At 42.2% G+C, this 17,975-nt stretch overlaps 1 protein-coding gene across 2 annotated transcripts in view; it reads right to left on the bottom strand.

The window, feature by feature from the left end:
• Nucleotides 1-6,511: 6,511 nt before the first annotated feature.
• dclre1a (DNA cross-link repair 1A (PSO2 homolog, S. cerevisiae)) overlaps nucleotides 6,512-17,975 on the bottom strand; it is a 30,110-nt gene continuing 18,646 nt past the window's right edge. For both annotated transcript variants that reach the window (XM_071346982.1, XM_071346981.1), the window contains exons 7-9: nucleotides 15,444-15,598; nucleotides 8,388-8,529; nucleotides 6,512-6,845 (exon numbers count right to left, since the gene is read on the bottom strand). In XM_071346982.1, the coding sequence (XP_071203083.1) occupies nucleotides 6,664-6,845; nucleotides 8,388-8,529; nucleotides 15,444-15,598 (479 nt within the window). In that variant the 3' untranslated portion in view covers nucleotides 6,512-6,663. The remainder of the gene's footprint in view (nucleotides 6,846-8,387; nucleotides 8,530-15,443; nucleotides 15,599-17,975) is intronic.

Raw genomic sequence — 17,975 nt, forward strand, 5'->3', positions numbered from 1 at the left:
AACCCTGGTGGTTTTAAACTCGTGAGATTTATTGAATTGACGAAAGGGAGGAAGAGATGCGAGTAATTAAAGTGGCCTCCCTGTGAACAGAAGATATGTTGTTTTGACTATAATTAAAGAAAAATAGTTCACTTAGTAAAGTAACGTTAGCGGAAAGACAGAGGTGGAGTGTGGTTGAGATTGTAGAGAGCTTTCTGAGTTTAAGGGAAGAGATGTAGACTAGGGAAGGTAACAAAAGAGAGTTAGTCAATTGGAAATTAAGAATTTCAAAGTTGTTTTGGATTGATAAAAAATTGGCTTATGTATTTTCTACATTTGGCGCATTACAAGTTAATCTTAAAATAACAGATGTTTAATGGGTGTGAAGCAGTGGTTAGTGATAAAAAATATAGTAATTGATAAGGAGGATTGATGTAAACGTAATGAGTGTTGACAGTATGTGAATGGTAATATGTTATTAGTGTTTTTTATTGCACTCTAATGATGCGATATTTTAGTTATTTGAAAAGCTGAGGTTTCAATACAAGGTTATATGATGAGTAGAGGGATTGAGCCTTGAGATTGTAAAAACAGATTAGCCGCGGTTGAAAGCGAGCAGGTAGTGGGACATTTGAAGTAGAAGTATGAGAAACATTCTTTGACAGTTTCTGATTATTGTTGCTTGGTTTTATAGTTAGGTAACACCAGTGAATTTGAGCCAGTAGTGAATGTATTCTAAAATTATAATCTGTTTCCATTACGTGGAGCAGTGTCCAGTAATAAAAGTAGAATGAAATAAGTATTGACTATTAAGCTGATAAAACAGCGCCAACTTTTTAAAGGTTTTACATTTGTTAAACAACTGTTTTGTATTTTACTAAATTAATGCAACAGGTTACACTAATAGGATTACCGGAAAGGGGTTCTGGGATTGTATATTTTAGATGGGGTCGATTCCACTCAATGGAACACTGTATTATCTGATGGATCTTGAATAGAATTCTTGTTTCCAGGAAAAATGGAAGTTCAATACAGTGTGTATGTTAATTAAGGGGGACATAGGAGACCATGTCTCAAACTACTTTTTATTTGATGCCTGGGATCAAATATCACTGATTTCTTCAGCTGAGAAATTGAGTATAATTGTGACAGGAAAAAGTATTCCATTTAGAAAGGTCAACAGGAACAATCTAAGGTGAAACAGCTATTACAAATGTTGAATTGAACATATTGAACATTGGTCTAGTAACGATACCAGGATAATTGGACATGGTTATAGAAGAGAGAGACTAATCATATAATTGTCACACCCTGATCTGTTTCACCTATCCTTGTGATTGTCTCCACCCCCTCCAGGTGTCACTTGTTTCCCCCAGTGTATTTATCCCTGTGTTTCCTGTCTCTCTGTGCCAGTTCGTCTTGTTTTCCCCAGTGTATTTATCCCTGTGTTTCCTGTCTCTCTGTGCCAGTTCATCTCGTTTCCCCCAGTGTATTTATCCCTGTGTTTCCTGTCTCTCTGTGCCAGTTTGTCTTGTTTTCCCCAGTGTATTTATCCCTGTGTTTCCTGTCTCTCTGTGCCAGTTCGTCTTGTTTTCCCCAGTGTATTTTTCCCTGTGTTTCCTGTCTTTCTGTGCCAGTTTGTCTTGTATGTTCCAAGTCAACCAGTGGTTTTCCTGTACTCCTGCCTTTGCTATTCTCTTTTTTTTCTAGTCCTCTGTACCCGCCTGCCTGACCATTCTGCCTGCCTTGACCATGAGCCTTTCTGCAACTCTGTACCTCCTGAACTCTGATCTGGTTTTGACCTTTTGCCTGTCTATGACTATTCTCTTGCCTAATCCTTTTGGATTATTAAACATTGTAAGACTCCAAACATCTGCCTCCTGCATCTGAGTCTCGCCTTGTGTCATGATAGTACGAACTGGCCATGACGGACTAGCAGACTTGGACCAGCACCACCAAGCTGTCTCCCTGCAGGGAGCCACCATTGGGAAACATCAGGAGTTGTTACAGGGCCTTTGGAAGGGCTTAGGTCCTTGATGGAACGCCACGACCATGGGTTGACGTCAAGAGTGCCTGGAATCCGGAGTCTCTTTTCGATTTCTTTCTGCACGGATTATCTGAGGATGTCAAGGATGAGCTAGCTGCTCAGGAATTACCGGTGGACCTCGACTCCCTTATCGCCCTCACCATCAAAATCAATGGATGCCTAAGGGAACGTAGGAGTGCGAGGTCTGGTCTCGGGCACACTTGTGCACCCACTATGGCTCGTTCACCTTTGAGGGAATCCGGAAGTTTCCAAAGGCAGCTTTCCGAGAGGATTCGAAGCCACCCGAGCACTCTCGTGAATCTACGATGGGTGAGTTGGAAACACCTGAGCCTATGCAGTTGGGAAGAGCTAGGTTGTCAGTTGGGGAACGTTCAAGGAGGATGAACAGTAACTGTTGTCTGTACTGTGGAGGGGCAGGACATTTTATAGCTACCTGTCCTATTAGGAAACCCTTGTCTCTGTGGGTACCAGTGCTATGGTGAATCAGACTGTGAGTTCCCTAATTCCCATCACCCGCACACCCTTTTTTGTGCTTGTGCTAAGTCTCTCCGAGTGCTCATTGACTCTGGGGCTGATGAATGTATTATGGATGCCACGATAGCTTTGGCGTTTGGTATTCTCACTCAGCCTCTCTGTGCCCATGGATGCTAGGGCACTGGATGGCCGCTCTATAAGGGAAGTCACCCATAGTACTGTGCCCGTTCAATTACAGGTTTCTGGTAAACACAGTGAGACCATACAGTTCCTCCTCATTGCATCTCCCTATGTTCCGGTGGTGTTGGGATTTTCCTGGCTACAAATTACAATCCTGTGATTGACTGGACCACAAGCTCCATCCTGGGTTGGAGCCAATTTTGCCATTCCCACTGCCTTCAAGCAGCACAGCCTTCCCAAGTCGTCTTCCTCAGGATGTTAGCAAGACTGTGGATGTCTCTGCTATCCCCACTGAGTACCATGGCCTCCTGGAGGTCTTCAGTAAGGCATGTGCTACTTCCCTTCCCCCATACTGTCCTCATGACTGCCATTGATCTTCTCACGGGCACTACACCACCTCGGGGTCGGTTGTATTCTCTGTCCCGACCAGAGTCCAAAGCTATGGAGGAGTACATAGAGGAGTCTCTGGCCACATCTCATGCCGGAGCAGGGTTTTTCTTTGCGGAGAAGGACAAGACCCTGAGGCCGTGCATTGACTACCGGGGACTTAACATTACTGTCAAGAATCGTTACCCACTACCTCTCGTCGGCTTTTGAACTTCTCCAGGGGGCCACCATATTTTCCAAGTTCGACCTTCGAAATGCCTACCACCTGGTTCGGTTACGCGAGGGGGATGAGTGGAAGACAGCCTTCAACACAGCCAGTGGACATTGAGTACCAGGTCATGACTTACCAACTGTTTTCCAGGCTTTGGTCAATGATGTGCTTCGGGACATGCTAAACCGGTTTGTGTTTGTGTACCTTGACGACATCCTGTTTTTTCCCCCAATCTGCACAAGAACATGTTCTTCATGTCAGACACAGGTCCTTCAGCACCTCCTGGAGAACCAACTCTTCGTGAAAGCCAAGAAGTATGAGTTCCACCGCTCTATTACCTTTCTGGGATCGGTCATTGCTGAGGGCAATGTTCAGATGAATCTTGGAAAGGTGAAAGCAGTGGTGGATTGGCCTAAACTAATGTCCAGGGTGCAGTTGCAACAGTTTCTTGGTTTTGCAAACTTCTACCGCCGTTTCATTCGGGACTACAGCACCCTGGCGGCCCACCTCTCGGTACTCACCTCTCCAAAGGTACCATTCAAATGGTCTCCAGCTGTCGACAAAGCTTTTGTGGACCTGAAGCATCGGTTCACCACAGCACCCATCCTCATCCATCCGGACCCCTCGTGTCAAATTGTGGTGGAAGTGGATGCGTCAGATGTTGGAGTGGGGCCTTACTGGGTGGATAGGAACATTAGCAAGAGCTATTTAGGAGGGATATCACACCTGGCACAAATGTTTGTCTAGTTCTGTTTTTCCTGCCGAGGGGTGCCCTATACCTGCGCCCAGACGGGAGTAGTTCAAAGTCCAGATACAGGGGGTGGCTTGGGTCTAAAATGATTTTGTGAGTCTTGCGGAGGGCCCTGACTGTGACGACCCTCCCACTCTGTCTGCCGTATTCTTCCTCTTTGCTCGTCAGCGAAATGGGACACACCTGGGCTCGGGTGAGTCCCAGGGATAAATACACCTCTTCCCCATTTATTGAGGAGACTCCATGCAGACACACTTATAGATTTTGGTTGTGGAATTTGTGGCGGTTTGCTTGCTTTGGCACTTTTCAACACCTCTCATTATCACATTTATGCATGCAAACAGTCACTTACACTACTGACTACACACACCATTGTTAATTGTATTTAGTTTACTTCAGTTAATAAATATATTTTGTTATTCCTTATCTCCACGTTTTCTCCCTTTTTGTTACGAACTTCGAGCCGGTTCGTGACACTGACCTTAAAGATCTCATCCAGGCCTGTCTGACTCCAAGTGCCTTGCTTGCTGTGGTGATAATTCTCAGCATATTTCTCTGGCTAAAGTGGAAATGCCAAATCAACAAACAATACAAAAAACATCAGTCACTCTGGAACAGTGATCAGTCATGTTCCAAGAAACCTAAAAACATATTGACTTGAACAGGAAAGAGAAAGAAAGTACATGCTTAATAACTTCACACCATCTGTTTAATGCGATTTAACATTAAAATTCTGATTTACATGGTAAAACAAAAGATAACAAAAAACATGGTTGACCCAAGCGATCATCCAGTGATTTCTCTAACAACCCCCCTGTCGGAGGACACTTAGAAGGTTTCTGGAGCCTCCCTCTGCCAAATAAATTTGAGCAGCTTCCCCACCCCTCAGTGTTCTGTAGCAACTCTCTCTCGTTGTATCTGACTGTGCCATTCACTTTGAACTGAGTTTACAGCATGAGCGGTCATGAGTAGATGCGCTTGTTTTGAGATCAAAGCGAGAGCTGCATGTAGAGACGTTTGCACATTTTGTTCTTAATCTTTGCTAGTAAGTGAGATATAAGCCCAGTTAAAAATGATTTGTAGTTATCAACTTCATCGTTCATCACATAACAAAACCTTTCGATAATGCCAATCATTTCAATTACAATTTCACTAGTAAAGTTGATAAACTCAGAAGTGAAATGACAACATTGAACAGTGAATCTTCATATTTTAATAATAATGGTCAAGTTAGTGTGGGAGAGCTGTAAAATGTATTGTTATCCATCATGATAATCAACCTTGATGTGAAACTATTGAGAATGGTGGCAAACTACATTGTCACCCCTATTTGCTATATCTTTAACTACTGACTTTCAGCATGCATATAGAGGGACATTCAACTTGTACTGCACTGACTTAGATGACTGATGATAGGTTAAAATAAATGGATAAGATGCTAGTTGGAGCTGTATTGTTAGATTTCAGTGCAGCCTTTCATGTTATTGATCATACATTGTTATTGAAAGAAAACTCGCTTGCTATGGCTTTACGTCACCTGGAGAGTTATTTATCCAATATAACATCAGAGATGTACAGTGTGGTGTCCCTCAGGGCAGTTGCCTTGGGCTGTTACTCTTCTCTATTTTTACAAATGATTTGCCACTGGTCTTACAAGAAGCTAGAATTACTATGTAGGCAGATTCCACACTATGTCAGCACCCAAAGCCAGTGAGCTGACTGAAATTCTAAATAAGGACTTAGTAGTATCAGAATGGGTGATTAATAATAAACTGGTCTTAAATACATCTAAAACTAAAATCATTGTATTTGGTTCAAAACATTGTCTTAGAGATAAACCTCAACTGGAGTTGTGCATGAGGAAGTTGAGGAAGCTAAACTTGGGTAAAACATTATGTTCAGTTATCATGGGCAAAGTAATATTGACAAATTTGTGAAGATGGGTAGGGGTATGTGTTTACAAAAATCTGTTCTGCATTTCTCTACTATACTAGTTGTTCAAGAACTGGTCTTGTCCCATCGTGATTACTGTTTGTTAATATGGTCAAGTGCAGCAAAACAGAGCAGCACACCTTACCCTTAACTGCACATACCTAACTAACATCAACAACATGCATGCCAGTGTTTCCTGGATGACAAGAGATTAACTGCTTCTCTTCTAGTTATGAGGAATGAAAATCCCAGATTGCCTGCATAATCAAATAACATACAGCTCAGACAACCATACACCCCACAAAAAATGCCACCAGGGGTCACTTCACAGTCCCCAAGTCCTAAACAAATTCACGGCAATGCACCTCCCATCTCAATTACCCAAACAAACAGCAAAATTACCTTAAGAATTGATAAAATCATCATGGCACACAGACACACTAACAAACATAATTTAGACACAAATTATTCTTCAGTTGTATTGTTTGTATATCGTTGTATTTTAAATTTGTATAACTATTCTTGTCTATCAGTGTTTTGTTACTTGTCGTGTTTTAGTGTGGATCGCAGGAAGAATAGCCGCTGCTTTGGCAAAAGCAAACGGGGATCCGAATAAACCAATTAGGTAACACTCAAGTATTGTGTCATATACTGTTACTGTCATATACTGTTCACTGTGTATGAACACTGAAGTGTCCTGTTTTAGACTCCTTTAACATTATTAGCCTCGTAAGCCTCTGTTAGCCACTCGCTGAAGCACCTCTCCATGGCCTTCCGGCTAGCCCAGCTGCCCACGTTGACTGTGGGGATTATCTTCAGGGGCCGCAGCCACTGGACAAAACGCCTCAGCTCCAGGTAGCTGCTGTGCTCACTGTAGGGGATGCCTAAAGTAAGAGAGAGACAGGGAGGGGGGCAAGTGAGAAAGGAGCATCAAAATAGAAGTCAGGAGCAGCAAAATAGACCAACACCCCCCTACCCCTAGGGCCTGATATGGGGACCCACCAACCCACCAAACATTTTTGCAGATTCAAAGCAAATTTCCTGCAATTTTACATATTTTGCCATGGTTTATGACGTGTTCATATGCTATCGGGGAGCCCCCGACCTCCAGGGGGCCCCCAATCCAAATAAAGGGAGTAGTGAGTGAGGAATCAGGCCAATGGGTTTAGATTACTCAGTTTTGGATGCGTTCAGAATTATAGCTAGACAATGTCCTTCATTTTCCCCATTACGTGCTATAAAAAGGGAAGCACAGCCGGGATCTACCCAGTGACACGAGCCTACCAGACGAGCTAAATTACTTCAACAGTTTTTACCCCCAAGCCATAAGACTCCTGAACAGGTAATCAAATGGCTAACTGGACTATTTGCATTGTATGCCCCCCCCAACCCCTCTTTTACACTGCTGCTACTCTCTGTTTATCATATATGCATAGTCACTTTCACTATACATTCATGTACATACTACCTCAATCAGCCTGACTAACCAGGTGTCTGTATATAGCCTATTTCTTTACTTACCTATTGTTCACCTAATACCTTTTGTTGCACTATTGGTTAGAGCCTGTAAGTAAGCATTTCACTAAGGTCTACACCTGTTGTATTCGGCGCACGTGACAAATAAAACTTTGATCTCACACCCAAGGCAAAAAAATAAACATAATCCAGAACATAGAACACAGACAATCAAAGCTATATACAGGTGTCGTCATTAGCAGAGGTTCTTGAAACCTTTTCTGAACAGCACGTTCTTGAGCTGTGCCTTTAATAATAAGTTTGTTTAGTATTTAACATTTTAATCATTGAGTATGCTTTAAAGGGATAATGCGAGAGTCTGGTAATCATACTTACCCAGAGTCAGATGAACTCATGGATACCATTTATATGCATGCAGTTTGAAGGAAGTTAGAGGTCGTTTTGTTAGCCAATGCTAGCTAGCTGTACCGGTAGACTTCCAGTCATTGGCTCACGAAACTATCTCTAAACTTCCTTCATACTCGCACTATCCCTTTAAATGCTCAGATGTCATACTCATTCCGACTTTTCATCAAGTATACTTCGCTGCGAGCCATTGAGGAAGATTTATCAGACTGAGTGAGATTGACAGCAGTTGATAATTAGCTCAGGGGATGCTACACAAATTAACGGATGGATGGAAACAGCACAATTGAGCATACGATGACGCATTCACATAATGGGTGAGCCTAGTATGTTGATATTTGTTGCTAACTGTGTGCATTTTTACAAAAACAGTACATTCTAAATAGTATGATTCATTTTAGTAAGTAGTAGGTGTGACATGGCTAATGTGAGTCAATGTCTCCTAGTTAGCATGCTTTACATTTCATGCCTAGGACCAAAACCAGCAGTGCTCTGGGCCTCAAGGGCCAGATCTGAGCACACATGGTATAGATACTGGGCTGTACCATAGATGCTGATGTTGCCATGGACCATAGGCTTGATATCCTCCACAGCCTCCACCCTCTGACTGAAGGTCCAGCCTGTGGGCTTGAAGGCCACCAGCTGGTCATACTGCCTCGAGAACCTACTCAGATGAGCCTGCAGGTTCTGGAAAGGAAAAAAGGGCATGGGAGTACATACTTTGGTTTAGTACATGTGAGGAGTGAACAAATAGTTTGAGCCTGTTCTTTTCTGAGAGGAATGAAAAGCAAAGCGGCATTACCGACATGTGACCTAGAGTTTTTGTCATACTCTTGTATTTTAGCTCCACCCTTAACATTTTGAAATGTTGTATTATATCAGGTGCAAACTTTCCACTAGTGCAGGGGTAAGCAATCCTAGTGCTGTAATGCTGCAGGTACTCCAGAGTTTAATCCCAACCAGCAGCATACCACCCTGCATCCCACTGCTGGCTTGCCTCTGAAGCTAAACAGGGTCAGTCCTGGTCAGTCTCTGGATGGGAAACCAGATGCTGCTGGAAGTGGTGTTTAGAGTGTCAGTAGGGGGCACTCTTCCCTCTGGGGAGATCCCAGTGCAGTGAAGGGGACATTGCCCTGCGTGGACAGGATGTTAAACCGGTGTCCTGAACCTCTGTGGTCATTATAAAATCCCATGGCAATTATCATGAGAGTATTTTCTTTTCTTTAATTTAACAAGGCAAGTAGGGGTGTTTGCCAAGCTGGACATGGCTAAACTCCCAACAGGGCCCCATTCCATCATACCCCTCAATCCTAATTGGCATACAGTGCATTCGGAAAGTATTCAGACCCCTTGACATTTCCACATTTTATTACGTTCCAGCCTTATTCTAAAATATATATGCAAAAAAAACATCTACACACAATAACCCATAATGACAAAGCAAAAATGGGTTTTTAGAAATGTTTGCAAAAATAAAATAACTGAAATATTACATTTATGTAACTATTCAGACCCTTTACTCAGTACTTTGTTGAAGCACCTTTGGCAGCGATTACAGCCTCGAGTCTTCTTGGGTATGACGCTGCAAACTTGGAACACCTGTATTTCGGGAGTTTCTCCCCATTCTTCTCTGCAGATCCTCTCAAGCTCTGTCAGGTTGAATGGAGAACGGCGCTGCACAGCTATTTTCAGGTCTCTCCAGAGATATTTGATTGGGTTCAAGTCTGGGGTCTGGCTGGGCCACTCAAGGACATTCAGAGACTTGTCCCGAAGCCACTCTTGAGCTGTCTTGGCTGTGTGCTTAGGGTCATTATCCGGTTGAAAGGTGAACCTTCGTCCCGGACTGAGCGCTGGAGCAGGTTTTCATCTAGGATCTCTGTATTTTGCTCCGTTCATCTTTCCCTCGATCCTGACTAGTCTCCCAGTCCCTGCTGCTGAAAAACATCCCCACAGCATGATGCTGCCACCACCATGCTTCACAGTAAGGATGGTGCCAGATTTCCTCCGGACGTGATGCTTGGCATTCACGCTAAAGAGTTCAAATCTTGGTTTCATCAGACCAGAGAATCTTGTTTCTCAAGGTCTGAGAGTCCTTTAGGTGGCTTTTGGCAAACTCCAAGCGAGCTGTTACTGATGTTACCCATGTACCTGTTACTGAGCAGTGGCTTCTGTCTGGCCCCACTACCACAAAGGCCTGATTGGTGGAGTGCTGCAGAGATGGTTGTCCTTCTGGAAGGTTCTCATCTCCACAGAGGAACTCTGGAGCTCTGTCAGAGTGAACATCGGATTCTTAGTCACCTTCCTGACCAAGGCCCTTCTTGGTTGCTCAGTTTGGCAGGGAGGCCAGCTCTAGGAAATGTCTTGGTGGTTTCAAACTTCTTCCATTTAATAATGATGGAGGCCACTGTGTTATTGGGGACCTTCAATGCTGCACACATGTTTTGGTAACCTTCCCCAGATCTGCACACAATCCTTTCTCGAAGCTCTACAGACAATTCCTTTGACTTCATGGCTTGGTTTTTTGCTCTTTTGCCTTTCCAAATCATGTCCAATCAATTGAATTTACCACAGGTGGACTCAAATCAAGTTGTAGAAACATCAAGGATGATCAATGGAAACACGATGCACCTGAGCTCAATTTCGAGTCTCATAGCAAAGGGTCTGAATAATTATTGTACAAACTTTTATTTGTAATAAATTTGCTAACATTTCAAAAAAAATTGGTTTTCACTTCGTCATTATGGGGTATTGTTTGTAGATTGATGAGGGAAAACATTTATTTAATCCATTTTAGAATACGGCTGTTATGTAACAACATTTGGAAAAAGTCAAGGGGTCTGAATACTTTCCGAATGTACTGTATATCAATCCTCACCTCTCCACCTGATAGCTGACGTGTGGTGAGCGTTCTGGCACAAAATGGTTGCCGTGCATCGCCCAGGTGGGTTCTACAAAGTGGTGGTGGTTGAGGTGATTTTCCTCCTATGTAAAGCGCTTTGAGTACCTCAGTTATTAGTGGCTTGCGAAAGTATTCACCCCCTTGGCATTTTTCCTATTTTGTTGCCTTACAACCTGGAATTAAAATAGTTTTTTTGGGTTTTGTATAATTTGATTTACACAACATGCCTCCCACTTTGAAGATGCAAAAATGCTTTTATTGTGAAACAAATAAGAAATAAAACTTGAGCGTGCGTAACTATTCACCCCCCAAGGTCAATACTTTGTAGAGCCACCTTTTGCAGCAATTACAGCTGAAAGTCTGTTGGGATATGTCTCTATAAGCTTGGCACATCTAGCCACTGGGATTTTTGCCCATTCTTCAAGGCAAAACTTCTCCAGCTCCTTCAAGTTGGATAGGTTCCGCTGGTGTACAGATTCTCAATTGGATTGAGGTCTGGGCTTTGACTAGGCCATTCCAAGACATTTAAATGTTTCCCCTAAAACCACTCGAGTGTTGCTTTAGCAGTATGCCGCTGTCCTGCTGAAAGGAAACAGGTTTCCCTCAAGAATTTCCCTGTATTTAGCGACATCTATCATTCCTTCAATTCTGACCAGTTTCCCAGTCCCTGCCGATGGAAAAACATCCCCACAGCATGATCCTACCACCAGGATACTTCACTGTGGGGATGGTGTTCTGAGTGAGTGATGAGAGGTGTTGGGTTTGCGCCAGACATAGCGTTTTCCTTTATGGCCAAAAAGCTCAATATTAGTCTCATCTGACCAGAGTACCTTCTTCCATATGTTTGGGGAGTCTCCCACATGCCTTTAGGCGAAAACCAAACATGTTTGCTTATTTTTTTCTTTAAGCAATGGCTTTTTTCCAGCCACTCTTCCGTAAAGCCCAGCTCTGTGGCGTGTACGGCTTAAAGTGGTCCTATGGACAGATACTCCAATCTCCGCTGTGGAGCTTTGCAGCTCCTTCAGGGTTATCTTTGGTCTCTTTGTTGCCTCTCTGATTAATGCCTTCCTTGCCTGGTCTGTGAGTTTTGGTGGGCGTCCCTCTCTTGGCAGGTTTGTTGTGGTGCCATATTCTTTAAAACATTTTAATAATGGATTTAATGGTGCTCCGTGGGATGTTCAAAGTTTTGGATATTTTTTAGAACCCAACCCTGATCTGTACTTCTCCACAACGTTTTGCATGATGCTGCCACCACCATGCTTCACCGTAGGGATTGTGCCAGGTTCCTCCAGATGTGACGCTTGGCATTCAGGCCAACTTTGTCCCTGACCTGTTTGAAGAGCTCTTTGGTCTTCATGGTGCCCCTTGCTTTGTGGTGTTTCAGACTCTAGGGCCTTTTAGAACAGGTGTGTATATATACTGTGATCATGTGACACTTAAAGTCCACCTGTGTGCAATCTAACTATGTGACTTCTGAAGGTAATTGGTTGCACCAGATCTTATTTAGGGACTTCATAGCAAAGGAGGTGAATACATATGCACTTTTCTGATTTTATTTTTTCGAGAAGTTTTTGAAACAAGTAATTTACTTTCATTACACTTCACCAATTTGGACTATTTTGTGTATATCCATTACATGAAATCCAAATAAAAATCAATTTAAAATTACAGGTTGTAATGTAACAAAATAGGAAAAACGCCAAGGGGAATGAATACTTTTGCAAGGCACTGTATAATAATACTAACAACAACACTTTACTTACCTTGCCAATTCATCAATATCAGTTATTGGCTGTATTACATGAACTTGGTCTCCCAAGTGGTCTAAAGCTACATAGTTTACAAAAAAAAAACAAGTGTTTTTGGCATTCCAGGGTCTGGCACTCTGTGGTTGCCTACCCACACACACTATCAAATGCACAGAAACACCAAAAGCGCAACGAAAGTGTTAAAGCAGGAATCATGTTTTACTGCTTTAGATTGACACATTCAAAATGTATTTGCTGCTGTACAAGTTGTAAAATATAATTCATTTGAATTGCTTCTATATTCTCTTTGTAGACTTAAAGCAGAAATCTGCAGGTTGTGGGCGACCCTATGCCGCCCCACTTCTTGTGTAGTGTTTTCACTTTGAACGAAAACAAGGGGGTTGAGCCCTGAGCCGCCTTGGGCTGGCCTTCTGGGTAAAGTGTGTCTTTATGCTAATCCCACCTACCCGAATAACCCGTTGCAATGGGAGCTGGAGAGGAAGTGACTGTCACTTGCAAACTAATGTTAGAAATGCCAGAAACAAACAGAGCAGATGAAGCCAGCAAGCGTCATTCTTGGATCTCATTATTGTATGAAAATGTGGAGGAATCTCAAAAGAAAATAAACATTTTCAAAAGCTTCTCAAATTCTATTTTGGATTGCATTTTTAGATGGAAAAGATGGATTTCTTTTACGTTGTCCAGGGTATTTCAATTATATGCCCTTGTGCAGTACAGGGATTTTTATTTATAACAGTTTTGAATGAGCACTTCTGTGGAAAGTGTTTGGTAATAGATCTGACTTGTGTTATGCCAGATCCAGAATAAGAGTAATATTTATATTTTTCTGAATGTAAAAAAAATAGGCAAAGCTTGCCTTGTGTAGCAAGTTTTCTATTTATTTAGTTTTTAACCGTATCATGTTCTTTTGCAATATAGACAGCACAAAAGTGGTTGTTGTTTAAGGTAGACTCAGCAATATAAACAACAGGGAGATTACCTGATTACAAACACAATTCAAATCTGTCAAGACTTCCACTATTGTATTTTTACAATGTATGCCCTCCCTTGAAATATGTCAACATTGGGAAGAGACAACTGTGGCAGTTTGAATTTTGTTGCATTTCTGTGAGGTTGCTGCCCTGCTTTGTAGGAGAATGTTGTCTTACTAACTTCTACCTTTAAGCACTTTTGACATACAGTACCAGTCAAAGGTTTGGACACCCTACTCATCCAAGGGTTTTTCTTTATTTTTACATTGTAGAATAATAGTGAAGACAAACTATAAAACCACACATATGGAACCATGTAGTAACCAAAAAAGTATATATATATATTACATTTGAGATCCTTCAAAGTAGCCACCATTTGCCTTGATGACAACTTTGCACTCTCGACATTCTCTCAACCAGCTTCATGAGGTAGTCACTTGGAATGCATTTCAATTAACAGGTGTGCTTTGTTAAAAGTTAATTTGTGGAAGTTCTTTCCTTCTTGATATGTTTGAGCCAATCAGTTGTGTTGTGACAAGGTAGGGATGGTATACAGAAGATATCCCTATTGGTGAAAGACCAAGTCCATATTATGGGAAGAACAGCTTAAATAAGCAAAGAGAAATGACAGTCCATCATTACTTTAAGACATGAAGGTCAGTCAAAACGGAAAAAACTTTGAAACTTTCTTCAAGTGCAGTCGCACAAACCATCAAGCGCTATGATGAAACTGGCTCTCATGAGGACCGCCACAGGAAAGGAAGACCCAGAGTTAACTCTGCTGCAGAGGATAAGTTCATTAGTTACCAGCCTCAGAAATTGCAGCCCAAATAGATGCTTCAGAGACACATCAACTGTTCAGAGGAGACTGCGTGAAATCAGGCTTTCATGGTTGAATTGCTGCAAAAGAAACCACTAAAGGACACAAATAAGAGACTTTCTAGGGTCAAGAAACACGAGCAATGGACATTAGACCGGTGGAAATCTGTCCTTTGGTCTGGAGTCCAAATTTGAGATTTTTGGTTCCAACTGACGTGTCTTTGTGAGACGCAGAGTAGGTGAATGGATGATCTCCGCATGCGTGGTTCCCACCGTGAAGCATGGAGGTGGTGTGATAGTGTCACCAGCAAAGCCTCCCCACACCGTCTGTGATTTATTTAATATTCAAGGCACACTTAACCAGCATGGCTACAACAGCATTCTGCAGCGATACGCCATTCCATCTGGTTTGCGCTTATTGGGACTATCAATTGTTTTTCAACAGGACAATGACCCATCACACTTCCAGGCTGTGTAGGGGCTATTTGACCAAGAAGGAGAGTGATGGAGTGTTGCATCAGATGACCTGGACTCCACAATCAGACCTCAACCCAATTGAGATGGTTTGGGATGAGTTGAACCGCAGAGTAAAGGAAAAGCTGCCAACAAGTGCTCAGCATGTGGTAATTCCTTCAAGACTGTTGGAAAAGCATTCCAGGTGAAGCTGGTTGAGAGAATGCCAAGAGTGTGCAAAGCTTCCGTCAAGGCAAAGGGTGGCTACTTTGAAGAACCATATAACACATATTTTGAGTTGTTAAATGCTTTTTTGGTTACTACATGATTCCATATGTGTTATTTCATAGTTGATGTCTTTACTATTATTCTACAATGTCGTAAAAATAAAGAAAAACCCTTGAATTTTTACTTTCTAACATTTTTTATTTAACCTTTTTTAACTAGGCAAGTCAGTTAAGAACAAATTTTTATTTACGATGACGGCCTAGGAACGGTGGGTTAACTGCCTTGTTCAGGGGCAGAACAGATTTTTAACTTGTCAGCTCGGGATTCCATCTAGCAATCTTTCAGTTACTGGCCCAACGCTCTAACCACTAGGATACCTGTCGCCCCGAATTGAATGAGTAGGTGTGTCAGAACTTTTCATTGGTACTGTATAGGAACTGTAAAAATCACTACAGGACACACCTTGAAGTTAAGTTGCATCATGGGTAGCACATGGACCTGTGCGGCCTTCCAGTCGGTGGTGATGAGCTGGCGGATGCGCTCCGACTCCAGACAGCACATAGTGTTGAACTTGTCCCGGGACAGGCAAACTTTGGAGCCCAGTACCTCTGCCAGAGCTATGGACAGGACATAGTAAGACAGTTAAGCCAGAGTCATATATACACAGAGAGTATAGCCAATTTTTTGTCACCGATTCATGATGAGTATTGTTGGATTCTACTTCTAGTAGTTCAGTTGGCTACCCAAGATTAAAATCCTGGAAGTGGCTTTTTAAAATGGTCAATGGCCACACTCTCTCTTAAACTCTAAGCAAAGCATTTTTGTCAACCATCCAATGCATGTCAGATTTTAGCATTGTTCGCGGTTTATGTCCAAATCATCCCAAAGTGTCTCAAATTGATTGTAGCTCGGTGGACACCAACTGTTTGATCGCGATCGACTGGTAGATCTTTAAGGCATTCCTAGTCATTCACCAAACATTTCTGTAGACAAGTCAACGATAAAGCTATGGATTTTTTTTTTTTTTTAATATATCAGAATTGCGCTGTTGACGGTACATGCACTTGATTCAGAAGCCCTGCGCAGCGCACCGGGGTAGGCAAAGTGTTGCCATTTTTAACCATTTAATTTGTCAGAAAAGACAAACTCAGCCAACCCAGCGGACTGGGACATCTGTTGCAAAATCGAGTGCGCCTACAGCGCTGGCCAATCGAATACGTCAAATCACTGTGCCTATAGCTTCCACCAACCCGGCCTCAACAGCTTGATACTAGCCTATGTGAGATTTCATAACTTTTAAAACCATGACCAGAGAGAGACTGTCAAAAAATACAGCAAAGAGCTGCTGTTTTTATGAGTTTAAAGGGGAATTTCACTTTGTCTCTGCCACGGCATATAGTCACATTTCCATTTCACTGGTAGAATTGGGAAGTTCCCGACTGGTGTGCTCATAGTGAACTACAAAGTTCAGCATTCATAGCAAATCCTGATACCGCCCACAAAAACTAGAATGGCGTTGTTTACCTCGACCAACCAACACACAGTAATTTTAGAGTTTCGCTCGGCAAGATTTTTTTGAAAACTTTTGTTTTTCATCATGCCCGTGTGGTGTTCTGTGCCTGGCTGTGCTAATTACAAACAAGTGCGAAAATGCGTTATCTTTCACCATTCTAACTACCAGAGATTCACCCCGACAGTGGCTTGCGGCTATCAAGAATGATGCAGTAACCAAACGTTACAGTGCTGTATTGAACTAGCTAAATCATATAGCTATCTTTTGGTATACACACTGTCAATCAATTTCACTTCTGCCATGGTAGTCACTGCTAGAATGGTAGCTACCTTCAGCGGATTAACCATGTTTGTTCGTTCTATCTTTGACTGATGTTAGCTAACGTTACCAAATAAAAAGTATCTCAATTTGGTAGCCATCTATTCCACAGTTGTCTGGAAAACACTCAATGACTAAAAATCTAATTGTCGATTATAGCTTGTGTGTGTTGGTAGCAATGATGAGTGTGTATAAATCGTCTATGGTAAATAAAGTTAACCTTTTATTTATTTAAGTTAAAAAAATATGGTTGGTTAGTTGGTTTTCAGCCAGTCTCAGCTAGCTTGCAATCTTGCTACCAATTTAGTGATGCTAGCTAGCTGTCAGCAAGCTGGAAATATTGAAATGTCCATGTTAGGTATGCTTAGCTAGCCAGTCTAATAGAGATCAATACAATTAGTGAGGTGGTTAAATTGTGTGTATTTTGTTGTAGGTGGTACAGAATCTGATTCCACCATCATGCACTTCGAACCACTAGCTCTGCACAAGGTGAAGGTAAGTTGGCCAACATATTTACAAGCTGACAGCTAAGATAGCTCTATTTACAATAAGCATGGTATAAACATGAATTGTGTAGTGTTTGTATGGTTTATGTTTGTGTTATGGGGTGGTTAGAGGTAGCCTGAGGACCACAGCGTACCTTCCAGACTATGTAATCAATTTAATCTACCCCTCTCTTTTTACCTTTTCTTTTTGTAAAACTCAGGTGATCTGGAGTCATTCCACAGTGCCCCACTGAAAACCCCCAAAGCAGGGGCATTTTGGGTACAAAAGCATGAGGGAGCGGACACAACTTGCAGTTATGGAGCACAACAAGATTGTGGGGCAGAAACCAGCAAGGGACACAAAGGTATAAAAGCAAGACTACAACAGTAATGACACAACCACCTCATTCCCTCTGCAGATTCTCAAAACACAATACATGTCTACAAAATTCTCCTGCAAAGGGTTAATATTGACGAATGATTTGTCAAAGTCAATGGGATGGGGAAGGTTTACAGACAGTACTTTGAGATGAGGGGTTTTGGTTGTGCAGGGTTGTGCTTAGATAGTGAATGTATTGTTGCGTATGAGAGGGATTGAGGTGCCATTTCTACTCAATCTCCCATACACAACAAGTCATACTGTTAGAACTGCCTTCCTTAGACTTTTAACACCTTCTT

The sequence above is a fragment of the Salvelinus alpinus genome, chromosome 17, assembly GCF_045679555.1.
Source record: "Salvelinus alpinus chromosome 17, SLU_Salpinus.1, whole genome shotgun sequence".
Lineage (NCBI taxonomy): Eukaryota > Metazoa > Chordata > Actinopteri > Salmoniformes > Salmonidae > Salvelinus > Salvelinus alpinus.